The sequence below is a fragment of the Lygodium microphyllum genome, chromosome 26, assembly GCF_053477565.2.
Source record: "Lygodium microphyllum isolate KBCC chromosome 26, Lygodium_microphyllum_v1.1.10, whole genome shotgun sequence".
In the NCBI taxonomy this organism is placed as follows: domain Eukaryota; kingdom Viridiplantae; phylum Streptophyta; class Polypodiopsida; order Schizaeales; family Lygodiaceae; genus Lygodium; species Lygodium microphyllum.
The window spans coordinates 92,693,387-92,711,782 of record NC_141160.1 but is presented as its reverse complement, the minus strand read 5'-3'; the positions used below and the strand labels follow the sequence as shown (position 1 = coordinate 92,711,782).

Below are 18,396 nucleotides of genomic sequence, written 5' to 3'. Positions count from 1 at the left end.
CACTAATTAATTTCCCCATTGTTACCATTGGACATTTTAATGGCCCAAGTGGGTATTTGAATAACTTCCAACATGGAGTGTGTTAGAAACAAGGAAAAACACATTTAGCTACTCAAATTCAATTTGCGCAATTGATAGCAATCAGCGGAAAAATACACATATTAGAGAACTTGTAGGGAGGACTGCATGTTTGTGTGCAATTCAAATAATCAGCAAGGATCAAAAACTTGTAAAAGTGCATTGTTTGGTGACCTGGGGGAAAATATTTTTAAAATACATTCCATTAGTTAAAGCTAAGACTCCATCTGGTCAGTAAAATAAAAGCTATAGGAATGAAATATAACATTTGGCAAGTTAAATGCCAAAAGGTAAGGAAAGTCTTCAAAAAATGGAAACAACCTCCTAGCGCTCTCTCATCTACCCCTAGAATGCAAAAGAGATTCGGTCTTCTAGGTAGAGTACTCGTGTACTCTGGTTTTTCTTTTATTTTTTATTTTTTGGGAGCATAAGTTTGGGCAACAAGGGAAGTAGGCATTAGGGAAAGTGCTAATTTTGGCATTTGACTGGCCTTGGCTTTATGAAAACACGTGTTCAATTAAGCAAACTTAACGAGTTCTTTAGAGACTTGGCACCTGTTTCCCTCTAGATTGTCTAGTGTTTGGTGGAGCAAATAGTTGAAGGGTTTGAAATGTATTCAGCCATTGAAAATGGTGTGTATTATTCACTTGGATTAGTTTCACATGGTTACTTGCTGTGTAAAGTTGCTCCTAACATCATATAGGAAGCATTAGTTTCTTAGTTTTCTTCTCTGTTATTCTTGTCCTCTTCTTTTTATGCTTGGAAGTTTGATGTGGTGATATGGTGTGACTTAACACGAATTCAGGTAGACCAATGTACATGGCCAACATACAGACAACTTTTCATGAGACAACTTGATCAGTTAAAGAAGTTACAAGCGGAATGCATTCATGATGAAAGCGGTGTAGATGGAGAGCCTGAGTTAGCTGAACAGACAGAGGTGAATGCCCTGCTAACCAGATTGCCATCTCTTACTTCTACACCTATGTTAGATAAAGATCAGGCCTTGCCAATAATAACCCATCCACAGGTTCCTGCTTATCAAGGTACTGGTTGCAATTCATTAGTGCTTCCAGATTGGGACTGGACTATGTCATCTTCATGTAGACGCTCTTGGGATTGCATCACCAGAGTCAACTTAAATCAGGTGCGTGTTTTGGCTTTTGCCCTAATTATCTATGCAACGAATGCATCACCATTGCAGTGATATGTGTATGTTTCTGATGTGTCTGGCTACATTTATCTGCATGTATACATGGCAGGGTAAGCTTGGATTCTAATGGTGCCTATCTTGTGGGATCCAGGTATCCAAACATGATTCAGGCAAAAACTATGAGGCCTGGATTGCCCCTGGTTCAACATACAGAACTATGACACTGGAAAATAACACTAAAAAGGAGCCATCAACATTGTTTATACCTGCTTATAAAAGGCATGGATATTTGCATCAGTATCCAAGAGAACAGAGAACATTTCCTGATCTTCGACATTCTTTTACACTGAAAGAAGATAGCAAAACAAGTGCTGTGAGTATTCCAAGGAACATACTTATCAGAAGAGAATGTTCAATTTAATATGTCAAGCATGTTTTGTAGGAATATGCTTGTTTTGACAGATAAATAGAAGCAAACAGTTAAATTATCATAGGATATATAGCTTAAGGGAAGATTGATTGATGTTGGCATAGAAAGGTGCTCACTGCAAATGCTGTGACCTTACCCCTTAACAAGGATCTGTTGGTAGGCAGATATGAAAATGTTGGGAAATGACCTTTTCCCTTCCTTTCTAGTCTTAGGCACTCTGTCATGATGCCATGGAGGCTGTCTACTTCTACTTAAGGAAGTTTATGGCGGAGCTGCAATTTCTGTGAGGATCATGTAGTGATCTGCATTGACCGCTAGAGTGATATTGCACTTGCTAGCAACCTGATTTTCTTTAACGAGACAAAGCATGTGGGTTCCACTATCGTTTCACATGAGAGAAGGTAGAGCACCCTAGCTCTTGGCATGTGACCATTATACTAGCAATGAAGGACTTGACAGTGGGCATGCTATGGATAAGTGTACAGGTTGTGGTACAAGAGCACTGAAATGTAACAAGGTGCAACGTGAGACTTTCTAGATTGAAAGTTGGCACCTTAGAAATTGAGTTACATTGATAGTTTAGCCTAGCAAGCAGCTCACTTTGGATACTTAAGTTATGAATCTGGCCTTGAGCTGAAGGTTGGTCTAATGAACACTTAAGTTATAAAACGAGATCTAATCGAGGAACAGTTTGTTTAGGTATTCTTCTCTCTCATTTTGAGCAGCCCAAGTTTCTAGACAACCATTTCTCTCTTCTTTGTTGTAGAAATTACAAGTTTCAACCATGGAATATAAACTGATAGCATGAATGGAGCGTAGACAATAGCCATTGCTCTCTTCTTGGCATGGGGAATCCATTGGGCAACTTTGTAACTCTAGTTACAACAAGGTATATCGCTTTTTATCTAAATATCAGAAAAACAATTTTTTTACAATACAGTAGGTTGAGGTTCTCTCTTCTCCTTTGAGATCTCCTCTTCTCCTGTGAGATCTCGAGCCTAATGCACTTTTTTTTTAGAGAACTTTGTTGCAAAGAAAGCGATGTTCCTATAGTTTCATTGTGAGGAATCCCTTTGTTTGTGAGAGGAACTATGTGGGATTGTATGGGAACTATGCAGGATTTATGAAATTGGGTTCACATGTTGGTTGTCATTTTTAGGGTTTGGTAGATTGGAGTATTTATTTGCATTATTGAATACTTTGTAGTTGGTTGGACGCTAACATTAAAGGTAACAAGGCCATTATGCACTCGTGGATCAATTGTGCTATGAGAAATCATTGAAATACAACCATTTGTAAGCAATTTGGAGCATTCATCAGTAATCTCTAGAAATATTGAAAGGGGTACCAAGCTTTGGGGCAACAAGTATCATGTGTGTTGTAGGAGCACTTTAAAGTGTAGATGCAATTGTGTGGGCTTACTGAATTTAGTGTTAAGTTGTAAGTGTTTGCTAAAATGTGATTTACCCCTTTGGGCTTTTGAGGGCCAGTTCCATGGTTTTGCTGTTAGGACATCGCCATCTTTTCAAAGGAGGTGAGCTTGTGGTTGTCTTGAAGAGCAAACACATGCATTTTTACTTGCTGTTATTTAGTTACATCAAGGTTTATACTCTCTGAAAACAATGTACAAAAAGGGACAAAGAATAAAAGATATGACACAACAGCGATAAGAGTGGGGAACAAGAATCCCTTATTGAATGGCATCCAACACTTGGTTTTGAGTTACTGAATGCTGAAAATGCTCAAGACAACAAGCAACGGATGTGATTAGGAAGCAAGTGTGGTGTTCCAGGCTCACTCAACAAGTGCTGTTATGAACTTGGAGCAGTTGATTCAGCAACCTCACTTTGCTGAATTTATGTGGTTAGTTCTGCATGTTAAAGGGAAAAAGGTTGCTTCACATTCTAAATAGCTAGTTGAGGCTCATGGGCAATCTTTTCGGTTAAAGTATTGTATATACAGACACTTGTAATCATTGTAACCATGGAATGCACTTCAATAGGCGTGAAACACAAAATATGTTGCATTAATGAAATATGTTAGTGGGCAATGTTTCACACATCCATCTCACTTTTAGGAGAAAAACCACATAAAACCTGAGAATTCTTACCTCATAGCAATTTCTATTCAATCTTGGTAAATGTATATATATTTAAACTTGTGATTCTACCATTTCATGCGGTGCTTCACTTAGACCCACCCAAGGATGAAACGTTTCATGCTAAAACACAATGTTTTGGGGGTGAAATGTTTCAGGGCGTAAAACATTTTGTGGTTACCTTGCTTGTAATGTTGAACGTGCATGGAACTCCACTTCGACAACATGTTCGTCCATTAGGGAACAATGTGTAGTATATTCCTTAAGGACAACAAATAATTCCTTGCCCATCCATGCATCTTGGTTAGTTTGGGGGTGGTTCAGTGTTTTAGGCTATTGATGCCACTGCACCCACTAATGCTGGCATGCAAAATACAACTAGTTTTCAGCTACTTATGCTAGGTGTTTAGGGAATTATCATGGGGCATTGCAGCTTGAAATGCATAGTGGCATGTATGGTAACATTGGTATGTGGCTAGAAATGCAAACTGGAATGTTTGGTCAATTGGGAGGCCCTATTGGGCATATGGTAGATGCAAATGTAGCAATAGCATCACGAGGGCCACCATTTTTGCAGCCACTAGTGTATGATAAGTTATAACTTGACACCTTTGGTGTGAAGCTAAAAGACTACAAAGAAGATGGGTAGTAGTCAAGTTTGAAACCTCTAATGGTATGCTTTGACCTTCATTCAACAAATTGATGTAGCCTACTCTAGGCGCAAATTTTTGAGTATTCGAAAGTACGTAAGGCAATCACTTTCTTAAAAGGGAATGCAATTTTGTGGTGGACAACTCTTTTGATGCAAGGCAAGGCTCTAACAACTTGGGCACATTTTAAACAGGTTTTCTCTTTGCAATGGCCCACAAATACTTATGAAGTAGATGTGACAATAGCGTGACACAAATTGCATTCAATTGATTGTGCTGATTTGGAAGAGTACTCAAATAAATTTCGGGCATCTTTGTTGTTAGCTAACACTTTTTGTGAGGTTACGATGGTCGAGCAAATAGAGACTAACTATTGTGGTCTACCCAATGAAATCCACGACTATTGTACCAAGACATAGTGATCAGCATGGTACAATTGACTAAAAAAGCAAACACAACTTATGCATTGATGAAAGGCCATGTCATAGGATTTGAGGGATGCAAAGATGCTTCAAAAGATAATATTGAAATAAAGGCAGCAAGATTGAACTTTTGGGCAGTAAGTTTAAATTCTTAAAAGAGGGTTAACAAGTTGAAAATCATTTTTAAGTTGTTCTTTCAAAAAGGGAAATAAGGCAAAAGGTTGTTAACTTGTGTGAAGAAAGGTGTTGGAAGGAAGGCATTTGAAAGTGTGTAAGGTAGCCACTTTCCTGAAAGGGAGTGCACTTCTATGGTGGACAATCCTTTTGATGCAAGGCAAGGCACTGACAACTTGGGTGCATTTTAAACAAGTTTTCTCTTTGCAATGGCTCACAAACACTTTTGAAGTAGATGTGACAATAGCCTGACACAAATTGCATTCAATTCATTATGCTGATTTGAAAGAGTACTCAAATAAGTTTTGGGCATCTCTGTTGTTAGTGAACTCTTTTTGTGAGCTTACGATGGTCGAGCAAATAGAGACTAACTGTTGTGGTCTACCCGATGAAATCCACGACTTTTGTACCAAGACAATAGTGATCAACATGGCACAATTGACTAAAAATGCAAAGACAACTTATGCATTGATGAAAGGCCATGTCATAGGATTTGAGGGATGCAAAGATGCTTCAAAAGACAATATTGAAATAAAGGCAGCAAGATTGAACTTTTGGGGACCAAGTTTAAAGTCTTAAAAGAGGGTCAACAAGCTGAAAATCATTCTTAAGTCATTCTTTCAAAAAGGGAAATAAAGCAAAATGTCATTAATTTGTGCGAAGAAAGGTGTTGGAAGGAAGGCATTCTAAAGTGCGTAAGGTGGCCACTTTCTTAAAAGGGAATGCACTTCTGTGGTGGACAAACCTTTTGATGCAAGGTAAGGCACTGACAACTTGGGCGCATTTTAAACAAATTTTCTCTTTGCAATGGCTCAGAAACATTTTGAAGTAGATGTGACAATAGCATGACACAAATTGCATTCAATTGATTGTGCTGATTTGGAAGAGTACTCAAATAAATTTTGGGCATCTTTGTTGTTAGTGAACTCTTTTTGTGAGGTTACGATGGTCGAGCAAATAGAGACTAACTATTGTGGTCTACCCAATGAAATCCATGACTATTGTACCAAGATAGTAGTGATCAACATGGCACAATTGACTAAAAATGCAAAGATAACTTATGCATTGATGAAAGGCCATGTCATAGGATTTGAGGGATGCAAAGATGCTTCAAAAGACAATATTGAAATAAAGGCAGCAAGACTGAACTTTTGGGCAGCAAGTTTAAATTCTTAAAAGAGGGTCAACAAGCTGAAAATTGTTCTTTCAAAAAGGAAAATAAGGCAAAAGGTCATTAATTAGTGCGAAGAAAGATGTTGGAAGGCATTGCATGATGCAAACAAATGCTACATCTGGGAACAAGAAGGGCATAGAGTATGTGAATGACCAGAATGTACGTCTAAAATCATGCAAATGACAACAAGAATAAAAAAGGAAAGAAGCATAAAACTATAGCTGGATTGGTATTTAATCTTACTAGCGAGCAACTAAATATAGATGCTTTAGAGTGATGTCGTGTAAGGAGCAAAGTGAGGGATCTATTAGAAGATAATGGTCATCTGTGAGGCATGCACAAGGCAATTATGTAGTCACATTTTGTTTTGGAGTAGGCTAGGTGAAACTAACCTTCCTTCTTGGGTAGGGTGGTAAATAACCTAATTTAACACTAATCACAACAAGCATAAAATTCACATAAACTGAAAATGTACACTTTTCCACTTTAATCTTCGACATTGGACACCTTGTTGGCTCCAAAATTGGTGCCCCTTGCGGTATTTCTTTATGTTATATGGCAAATGAAAGGGGTACAACTGAGATCCTCTTATCTTCTCTGGTAATCCAAGTGCCCCTTGTTAAAACTGACTAGCAGGCCTCCAAATCAATTTGCCCCTTGGTTTGCTTGGGGATTGGCCTTCACTTTACTCCTTAAAGGACAAATTCAGTCCCAAATCTGATATTGGCTGGTTGACCTCTTGAATCTCCTTAAAATTCCTCAATTTCAACTGTTGGAATTCAAGTCCTAAGCACTCAAATCTGAGCACACATCCTAAAGCAGCTTTCAAACCCTAATTTTTGCTATAAGTTAGGGTTTATAGTAGAGATTGACTTAAATCTCTTCCTCTGATGGCTCAAGCTGTTGGAAAATGGTGAGATAATTTAAGAAATGGTTGGGGGATGAGAAAGAATGCTGCAGAGAGAAATTTCAGAGTTTCATCACGAGAAGCATTGAAAAACTGTTGTTATCCTACTCCAATAGCCATGGAACTTATTACCTACAGCTTAGGACTACTAGAAAGACTGCTGCTCCCATCTATATGTTGTCATTTCTATTAGAAGGACCTTGGGCTGATGTCACCTGCTCCTGGAGGGTTCCAAATTGCTGTCACTTGCTGTTGGACTGATCCATAGTGGTTGCAATTCACATCAGTAGTCTTTCCTTGCTCTCTAATAGTCTCCTTCTCTCTTACAAACGTAAACTAAGTAAATGGCTGAAATCCAACTCCCAAAAACGTTTTCTTAGTTTGCATGGGCATTTTTGCCAAGTAGCAACCTTTTAAACCTATTTTTCAGCATTATCCAACCATTTAATTAATTTTAAATTTAAATAATCCTAAAAATTAATTTCAATCCTTCTGACGTTGCCCAAAATTAAATGTGCCCATGTGTAATTAAATTGGCTAGGCCATTTGCAACATTGGGTGGTCCCCAACTTTGTTCACCCTTAGATTGGTATTAATTAATTGATTAATTAATTAATGCTAGTTCCTAGTGTCATAACCAACACTTATTAGCCAAATAATTGCCGTAGGGTCAAAATTGATACCAATTGATCCCCAAAGCCCAGTTGGCATAACTTATTGCAACTTTTTGCCTTTGACACCCCTTGCATCCTCGAGGTCCTTGGCCTGTTACCATGAAGTAATTGCCATGTGTATCACATGTGCTAAATAACCTTTCATATTTGATTAATAACTTAATCAAATGTTATTAGCAAGATTCAAGCATCTCAAACTTTCACATCCTCGTGATATTAGGTAGTGGTTCATGCAGTCGCTAGTAGTTTGGGTACGATTATAGGTAGAATACACATGTTGAACTAGGCGGACAGGTTGTGCCATGTGGCATGCAACAGATCACAACATTTTATTATTATTATTTTATTAGGTGCTATAGTTGGTCATTTCTAGTATGTAGTCAGCCAACTTTAATTGGCCAACTTGATGTATTTTATGTTTTTTTGTCAGTATATTTATGGTTGGGCTGCCTAGGGTTCACTCACTTCAGTTTCTTGTAGGGGGAGAGAGCTTCGGCTGGTGATACTTTGATAGCGTGTTGTATATATCAGCCTTCAGTATGTAGCATTCATACTTTGGAGTTTCAGCATTCTATTCTTTCTCTCTCTCTCTCTCTCTCTCATTTGTTTCTGTGTTTTAGTTGGGTCATATGCTTCCACATTCATTGCACTTTGATAGGATCAACATGCTTTAGTTTTCTGTGATCAAGTGCTGGTGCCAACTTCATTTCTCTAGCTTTGACAGCCAAGTAAGGCAATAGAGATGATGATATGGATCCTATGGGTAGGACTAGTTGGCTTGTCTTGGACATGCAGAGTTGGTTACTTCTATAATTGGAAAACTCGGCATTCATTTGCAATTATACGTGGATAATGAGGACTTGCACATTATGTTGTTAGATAGTTGTGATCCATTATTGAGGTATTCCATGGTGACTCCTTATGTAGAAAAATGATAATTCATATCGAATGTGTGAGGTGCCTACCCATCGGCTTTCTAGGCACTCTTTTAGCGATCTATCGAGAAACAAATCTAAGCGTCGCTACCCGGCACTCCCAAGGAATGTTCCGAGTTTTGTCGCCTAGGGTCTCCTGAATCCGCCTCGCAACAGAACGTTTACGACCGAACCCACTAGGATCGACCTGAAATTCGGGTTTTTAGTTGTCAAGGCCTCCTGTTAGCATTCTAGCGTTGGGTTTTGGACATCTTACTTTACGCAGAGATACCCAATCGGAAGCAGACCCATGCCGCACTTAGTTCAAAGAGAATGAGAAACGAGAGGGATGCGCTGCTCAACCTCTCTGCCCATAGGACATAGTCCCATTCCGGTCCCCTAAAACGGCATGAATCGGGTTCTAACCTAACAATACCTAAAGGTCGAATGACGATAAAGCTTGTGAGAAGCCTCCCAATTCTTTGGGACCACCCTGTCGTAGGACGGACCCGTCGGGGGTTTCGCCCACCCGCTTCCCTTAATAGCTTTAGTTTTCTAATTAGGTCCTACCACATTTATGTGGGACACTTAAAGTCAGCTTTATTAATTAAGCCTTTTAGGGAACATGGTTCGTTCGCATAACTTATAGCACAGACACGAAAACGGAGCAAAGCAATCTATTGACAAACAAGTTCAAACAAGTTCAAACAAGTTCCTTAACTTATCTTCAAGTTAATCTTTGTCTCCCGCCCATACAGGAGAAATTATGTATCGCTTCTGTCCAATAGAAGTATCCCTTCTGCCCTGCAGAAGTAACTGGTCCAATTCTCATGGCACCAAAAACTCAATCCTTTATCTAAAATAGGATCTCCCAACATGCCCAGATGTTGGGGCCACGGAGGTCTTCAACTCCATTCTAGACCTAGCAAGGGGTGTCTAGAGCTCCAATTGACCCGCAAGCTGTCTAGGAGCGAAACATCATTCCCGTGGTTGGCCTTTTCACTACTCGACCTTCGGCCCATGAATCGAGCAGTGCCCTCTCGGGTTAATACGCGGTGCGATCATGGAGGTGATCCACCCATGCAATATATCCTTCCTTAATTAAATCCTTTAAGAATCAAGCACAAACAAGGCATTCTGCCCTAATATCATTTTCCAAGAAAACATTCTTTTATTCCCATGGCGACTTGTCATCAGAGACCCTTGCCATGCATTTACCATAAATCACAAGCACTTGGAATAGTCATCCAAACAACAACTAACAACAAGTTGAATGTAAAAGTATGTAGGATATTGTTCGATTAACCAACAAAACCAATTGCATTCTTTCCAAAACAATGCAAGAGTAGATGATATAATATTACCCATTGCATATTTGCTCTCCCCCTTGGGATCTAAGAGCAATACTATGCAAAAATGTTTCTTAACACTTCCTTCCTTCGGCTAGGGCATATGTTAAGGGTTCAAATACTATTCATGATGTAAGTTCTATAGGCCACTTACCTTGCTTGATAACCCAACCCTGGATTTGGATTGGAAAAAACTCAAGACATCTTAGTTTTAACCCTTATGATTAATTTCTTGTACTAGCTCTTAGTCAAGTCATGAGGTAACTAGAAAATTATCCTCATATATCAAACATGTTATAGGCATAACGTGTGAATACTTAATAAGATAAGTGCGAGATGATCTCAAGTAATTAGACTCCAATAGGCCTTGCATTGAGCTAGAATCTAGTTTTTCTTAATATTTGGGCTCTTAGGCTAAGCACTTTTGAAGTATCTAAACTTTAAACTAGTACTTTCTATTCATGATTCTCAATATCGTATTCTTTTAGTAATTATGCTATTTGTAATCCTTGACTATACTTTAATCTAGCACTTGTATGCACAATCTTTTAATGTCGTTCTTTTGACGACTATGCCATTCATAACGCTTGACTAATTCTTCATTGTAATTGCTCTACTAGCAAATAAGTCATATGTAACTAGGTGCAATTATCTTCCCTTGATATATACATTTTACAAACTCCATCTTCCGAGTAGGTGAGATGAAATTTGTCCTTTTCCATGACCTATACTCATGCATCGTAGTATGGGGCCTAACGTACCTCATACGAGAATCAAAGCAAGCATCTATCAATTTGAAAATACATTACTTACGACCGAGGCTGTAGTTGGATTGACAGTGATGACTTTGCCCGAAGCCTTGTTACTGGTTGTAGGATTGTCATCCGCACGTGACATTCTTCACTTGGAGGCCATCGTCCGCAGGTAGACTCAAGAGATTAAGAAGGTAGAATAGATTCAAGATGGGAGAGCGTAAGAGAAGATGGTTAAGTCGAGGATCGAGATAGAGGGAATTGAGCTAATTCTCTTCCTTGCAGCCTCTCGGGGTGACTCTTCTCTCTCTCTCTCTCTCTCTCTCTCTCTCTCTCTTAAGCTCTCTTTCAAGCTCTTCCTCACAATCTCTTGGAGGGGTATCCTTCTCTCTACCTCTCTCTTACAACCTCTCGGGGTCTTATGCGTTTTATGCCTCTCCTATGCCTCATATTTATAGTGAATTAGAGAAGAGGGCTTGTGGTTGAGAAGTGGAGCTCTTTGTGGAGGGGGATCTTGGAAAGATCAGTGATATGATGCTCAGATCATAAATCTGATGGTTCCATTGGCTCCGAAAGGGGGGTAAGACATCAAGATACTTGGTTAGAAAGCTCTTAGTTCACTCCTTTTCTTTGTTCAAAGTGTTGTCCACTGCTTGTGTATTGCGATCATGGCGCCGCGATTTCGCAAATCCTCTCTTTATTTTATTTTTTATAAAATCTCCAAACTAACTAAAATATCACTTGTCTTTTCTTTTAAACGACATCCAGTTCTAAAAATCTCCATATCTTTTTTTCAGGATAATATCTAAAGTATCTAAAATATACTAGTTTTGCCCAAAATCTAATATTTTTAGACCATCCAAACTATACACATTATCCTAGTGATTAATATAACTCATAAGTTTCGTTCACGTTGTAATTTACGTGAAGGGTGGCTACGGTCCTTGCCATTCCGAGAAAAATATCAAATTTATGACTCTTGATTTTTTTAAATAAAATATTTTAAATTAAATAAAAATTATTAATAATTAATGTTAGTTAGTTTTTACCTTAGTTAGTCTTTAGTTAGTAATCTTACTAACTTATTAATTGACTAACTAACTTTTAAACTAACCAACTAACTTTTATTGTGTGAAAATATTACAGAATGTATATTGATTGTTGTGCCTTGAACAAAAACACCATAAAAAATAGATTCCCTAAATCAAGGATTGATAGTATCCTTGATTAGTTAGAGAGAAGTGCAATCTTTAATAGGATAGACCTTAAAAGTGGGTATCATTAGATAAATATAGAGGTAGAATATATGCTCAAGGTAGCTTTTAGGATTAATTTTTAATCATATGAGTTTTCGGTCATGCCATTTGGGCTTACAAATGCACCTATAATGTTTAATCGTATGATGGATTGAATTTTTCAAGCATACGTGTCTTCCATTGGCACATTCTTTGATGACATCATAGTCCACCCTCCCAAGTGGTCATGTGCATGAAACCCTTGAACTAGCATCAATTTATTAATTCATGGCTAGTTCCAAGTGTCACCATTGACACTTATTGGCCAATTAAATGCTGTAGGTGAAAATTGACACAAGGCACCACCTAGTACTCATCTGGTATAACTTATTACAACTTTTGCCTTCGACTCCCATTGACATCTCGGGGTCCTTGGCCTATCATTGTGACTTAATTGACTTGCACAACATGTGCACCTCACATTTGTACATTTGATTAATAAATAAATCAAATGCTAAGCAAAGCATTAAATTCATGTCCCCATGACAGTTGTGGCAGAAGAGGAACATGAATACAAAGAGAAAGTGAGAAGACAAAAGACAACATGAATGAAAGAGAATTCTGCTTTGAATTTGAAAAGAATGCTGAATACAATGATGGACTGATTAGTCCCTATGCAGTTCAAAGCCCCATTGAGGGCACTGGATCAGGCTGGAAAATGATGACAGCTCCGAAGACGGTGACAGAGACGGAGACAAAGTGTGCAGCCAGCAGCCCTTGCAAGTGACAGAGGAGAATGCCGAAGTCTGAGGGTACACCTGCAAAAAACAGAGAAGAATGATCTGCCCAAGTTAGAGACCAGCTATAAATAGCAAAAGCCCCCCTAAACTGGCTGACCAGCATGTTGAGCCACTAAATGTGGCAGTTGGCCAGCTAAATCTAGTTGACCGATATTAGGTGAGGCCGCAAATACTAATGTAGCATCGAAAAAACACTGACAGGGGCGGGTAGAGTAGATTGCAGGCCTGTAGGGGTTGCACAATCTAACAGGTGCTTAGCAAATGAAGAAAAATGCACATTGACCAAGGAAGTGCACAATAATCTTAGTGGTATTGATAGTTAGAGCCAATGTCTCCGTCAGACTCTAATGGAGCTCACAACCAAGAGATGATAGATTGACAGAATAAAATGGTAGGCTAACACCACCACTCATTCTGGGAGTGTTTGAAGACCCAACAATCTCATATGATGAAGCATAGATGCTTGTAGAAGATGCTTCGTGAATAGATTTGCTGCATTGTCTGTTGTGAGACAGTAGGCCACCATTAACTCAGAATTCATTGGTCCCGAACAAAGTGGTACTAAATCTCGATATGCTTTGTGCAAGCATGAAACATAGGGTTCTTAGCTAGAGCCAAGGCACTTGTGGTTCCATGAGATAGCTTGAGTTGAGGGAGAAAGTAGCTCCTATAGTGGAGCGTCTCAACTCCACATCACTTACCCAAATTGAGTCGCATGAATCAACAAGAGTGGCCCTCTCTCCATACATGATCCTATAGGATCAAGTCTCCTATAAGCGCAATGCACGCAAAGTAACTCGCTAGTGAGCTTAACTACGAGTTTGGCCTAGTCAACAAGGCAACAATGCTGCTAGAAAAGAGATGTGTGGCCTAGTATGGATAAGTCAAAGCCATTGTAGAATCAAAACTGCATATAAGAAATGCATAGTCCTCCACAAAGTTGGCTAAAGCATCACCGTTAGTAAATTTGCTATAGCTGATGTCTCTTGGATAGCCAATTGCTTCTTGTATTAATCAATATAATGATTGGGCTTCTTGCAATAATGACATTTCCCCTTGCGCCTCCTACTCGTTTCGTGCTTGCTATTCAGCTCTGTCTACATATGCACGCCCGCTCGTAGATCCCGTTGGTTCCTGTCCCGCATGTCCTGTTAGCTCTAGCCTGTCGACTCGTGTGTTGTCCCCATAGGGTTTACTCCTGTCTGCAGCATCCTCACATCCTCTTCTCTCTTCCTTCTTCTCCAACTTTCCACTTCTCTCTTTCTCCTTCCTCTACTCCCCTCTTCTCTCTCTTCTCCATTCTTCTTTTCTCTTTTTTCTTCTCCATTCTCTCCTTCTCTCTTCTAAGTTCTCAATTTTTCCCTCACTCTTGAGTCTTCTTCCTTTTCTCGAGTCTCTTTACAACGACCGGTCCTTTAGGCTTCTCTTCAGCCATTTTTATTTTAGTTTTCAGCTTGAAATGGCTTCATCTTTTCGCCTCACTCATTGTGTCGGTGGTTGAGGAAGAAGGTCCGACGATTGGTCATGGTGGGAAGAAGTAAATGCTAATTGCCCACTGAGTGGTGGAAGATCTCGACCACGGGCTTGCAAGCTTTGCCTATACAAGTAAACTAGTGGAGCAAACAAGGTAATCCGTTGAATCGAGCATTTCTATTTTGAATGTTTGTTCATTTTGATTTCTCAAAGTTACTTAAATATTAGAATATGAAATACCAATTGCCACTTGTTTGGTCTTATGCATAATTAGGCCTGAGTTTATCTCCTACATGAGCCAAATTCAGAGGTACAATTTTGTTCTAATGTGACCTTGGAGAAGCAAAGGTAGCTTCATGACCATGTAGCACGTTAACAAGCTTATCTTGCATCTAGACCACGACGTGTTGCAGTTAACCCCACAACTTTTGTGAAACCATTCTCATTAGATGTGTCTATAGCAGGATCAATATCAAGATGTGTTATCTCTACACCTAATGTAGGCATTGCATTGGCTATAGCATCAATAACGCTACATTTTGCACATAGATAGAGCACACTTGATGCTAATTAAGATCCCAAGAAGGAAGAGGTGGATACATTTGTGGCACGCTTAATGACACTGAGATTATGTATGCATGGAGACTTATATTGTCTCGTCTAGGGATCTTTTAGGGTTTTTTTGGTTGTGGGGATGCATGGGAGGATCGTTGTAAGATTGGGGCAGCTTTGTGGTGGGAGGACTATGGTTTGGATGGTCCTGAGTTGCAGCAGCTAGCCATTCGTATTTTGAGTTAGTCAATTAGCTCCTCTTGTTTGGAGCAATAGTGGAGTACATATGCTCACATTGCTTCAAAGAAGAGGAACAGTCTTGGTATGGAGAGGGCAAATGATTTGGTATTTGTTAGTGCTAATTTGAGGATGTTATGCAACAATATGACAACAAAGCTTGATCCATTCACAAAGTGGAAGATGTCTTGGAGACACATGTTGATGTTGAGGGAGATGTAGCAGTTCATGGTACACATGATGATGAGGGTGGCACTTTAGGAGTAGCTAGAGCAGCCTCATGTCGTGATGATGATCGCTGATTTAGTTTGTTTATCATGAGTCTCATGATGCATGTATATCATATTATGATTATTGATGACAGTGTGACACTTGGGCCGTTGTGCCATGCAGACATTATATTTGTACTTGCAATCTTGCAGTTGCTCCTTGGGCTATTTTGGCATGCTGCATTTTGCTTCGGTCTAGAGATTAGACTTCATATTATAGTATTTTTTGGGGCAATGGCTACGTTCTTTTAGAGATTAGACTTAATATTTGTAGTGTTTTTTGGCCATGGGCATGTTCTTTCAGCTTAGACTTTAAAGTTTAGCTCATTGTTCATTGTTTTATGGCATATGTATTGTGCGTTTTATAATTGACTAGCTTGACTCTTGAGCCTTGTGAGTTGTAATTCAATCTATAATGACCAACTATTTTAAGAATGATGCATGATATCTTTAAAGTTAAAACTTAAACTGATTTGTCCTTATGGATTATATACCTTGGTTTTAATACTCCACATGGATTATGAGTGAAATATTATTATTTTTTCATGAATTTTGATTTTTTAAATGTAGTTTCCGTTCCCTAGGTTTGGCATCCTCAACTGTCCCCGTCCCCGTTCCTTGTTCCCGTTCCCCGTCTCATGTTTCTATAGGTTGGCACTGGCTGAGCGGTGGAGAGATAGAACCCACGTGCCTAGTTTTGATACCAAATGTTGGAGAGAGAGAGAGAGAGAGAGAGAGAGAGAGAGAGAGAGTGTGTGTGTGTGTGTGTGTGTGTGTACGAAAAAAGAAGAAGAGAGAGAGTGTGTGTGTGCGAAAAAAAAAGAAGAGAGAGAGAGAGTGTGTGTGTGTGCGTGTTTGAGTGAACACAAGCTAATGAGCAAGAGTGTGCAGCTGTTCCACACTCAAAAGATGCAAGTATTAGAATGATAGAATGAAAGTACAATAGGTCTTAAGTTAGACTTACCCCTAACTCAACTAGAGTTAATTTAACTCTTGAACTAACTCTAGAAGTGGTAACACAACTTATTAATGTAGTTGTGCCCACACTAGAAACCAACTAACTACAACATTGGGCATTGCCCGTAGATTTGGCAAATTCTAACACTATCTTGCTTGTATCACTTGAGACATGCCTTGTATGATTCGGTTCTGTCCAGCTCTTGGACAACTCTTAACCATGCTATTTTTCACTCTCTTTTTGGATTCATAACTTTTCTTGTATGGTCACTACAGCACCATTAGATTCAAACTTCTTATAATAGAATGGTCATACTTTTTACTTGTTTCTGCACTGGCGGGCTTACTAGAGTACTTCTTTGACAGAAGAAGTTTCCTTTGGAATCTTGGAGCAAGGTTCTAGAAACTACCAGTTCAGGTCACAGTTTGGCTGAAGGTGCAATGCAGGATGCTGTGAAACCTGATCCATTTCTGGATGATGAGTTAACTCATGCCTTGAGGCCCTCTAATTTATTATACAGCACGAAAAAGGACACCAAGAGTTGCCGGTCATTTGATAACTTATCCACGCTCTCATCAGCTAAGGCAGAAGGTTCAGGACCAGCAAAAAGTCCTGACACAGAAGCATTGGCACAAGCTAGGGACAACGCGATGATGCGGTACAAGGAGAAGAAGAAAACACGCAAGTAATCCCCACTTCTCAAGGCATTTGTCTTAGTGGTCAATAACTGGTTATTTGTGTATCTTAAGTTAGTGGGAATGTCTATTGTTGCTTTCTAATGTTGTGCTCTCTGTTCTAGATATGACAAATACATTAGATATGAGTCCCGCAAAGCTCGGGCAGATGTCAGGCAGCGAGTACGTGGTAGATTTGTGAAGGGGAGCAGTTCAAAGTGTGAGTCCTTTCTGGTGGATGAAAGTAGCTGAAGGCAATCATGATGATAAAGGGTATACAGTTATGACAGGCCCTCTGTAAAGTCTGCCCAGGTTGATCAGCTGTGAGATGCTTCACTAGCATCCGTCAAGTCCTACTGTATCCAGAGCTTTGTGCTGTAGCATATGCAATCCTAAGGCGACAGCATGGTGAATCGTGATTCCAATGATTGAATTTGTATGCATCTTAAGGGCATTATCTTGTGGTTATTGCAATTTGGCCATTGGCCATGGCCATGTTCATTAATGTCACTGGTAAATTTCCTGTATTATAAAAAGTGTGGAAGTTTGTGCTTTCTAGTTCCCTCATTTTTAGTGCTTCTTAGTATTGAAATTAAAACACTCTAGAGCTAATAGGGATTATGTGTGGTTTGTCCTTGGTGGTGTGTAGTAGACATCATACTGCTGAGGACGATCAGGACAAACACACACTCATCTCGGATATCTTCCGATGTTCAAACTAGAGTACTTGCCCCTGTGCATATATAGGAATTGCCTACACTGCAAACAAGGTCAAGCTAGTTACTGTTACCATGACCTAATGGAGCAAGTTGTAAAGGACCTTACTACATGTATCTCTTTTATCGAAAGGATGATAACTAAACATTGGCTGGTATATAATGCAGTCTAGCAATGCTGTTGTGTTTATTCTATGTAGATTTCATTTTGGAACACCACCTAAATTTTAATTATTTGATGCTGAAAACGTCCATTTTTGCTGAAAATGGGCTTTAAATTTACCAGCTGGATTTCTTTCTTCTAAAATGTCCCAGGCCTTTTGTGATCGCTCTCTACCCCCCTCAAGCTTTCATTTAGGCAAAAGCCCTTATCAGTTCCTTGAGTAGCTGTGCTCTAGAATCTTAAATAGTTTCATATACAATGATTCTTATCATCTCTTAGGCCCTTAAATACTTTCATGCAGTACCTAATTCTCCAGATATTTTGGATTAGCATGCAATAAGCACCTATAATATATGCTTAAATCTGGTCTTGTATGCACGGTTGAAAGTAATGTCATATTAGCAGTTAAGTCCCCTCATTGTTTGGAACCATGGATTGAGAATGAGCTCTTTAAGTGCTTTGGAACATTGAGAGCAAGCCTTATTTCTTGAGATGATCGTGAGGAGAGAGGTGTTAAGCTACTTGATTAGTAAAGGCTTTAGGA

The 18,396-nt window shown here is 39.2% G+C and overlaps 1 protein-coding gene across 3 annotated transcripts in view; it reads left to right on the top strand.

The window, feature by feature from the left end:
- The window catches only part of LOC148013541 (zinc finger protein CONSTANS-LIKE 9-like), a 31,603-nt gene extending 13,725 nt beyond the window's left edge, over positions 1 to 17,878 (top strand). Inside the window, exons 2-6 of one of the 3 annotated variants that reach the window (XR_015688954.1) lie at positions 884 to 1,225; positions 1,383 to 1,604; positions 16,665 to 16,984; positions 17,099 to 17,486; positions 17,626 to 17,878. Coding sequence is in view for 2 of the 3 variants with exons in the window: in XM_087668593.1 (XP_087524719.1) it covers positions 884 to 1,225; positions 1,383 to 1,604; positions 16,665 to 16,984; positions 17,099 to 17,225 (1,011 nt within the window). In the remaining variant the exon portion in view is untranslated. Of the gene's footprint in view, positions 1 to 883; positions 1,226 to 1,382; positions 1,605 to 16,664; positions 16,985 to 17,098 lie in introns of all 3 variants that reach the window. The other 2 variants (XM_087668594.1, XM_087668593.1) reach the window with 2 other exon arrangements.
- Positions 17,879 to 18,396: the final 518 nt, after the last annotated feature.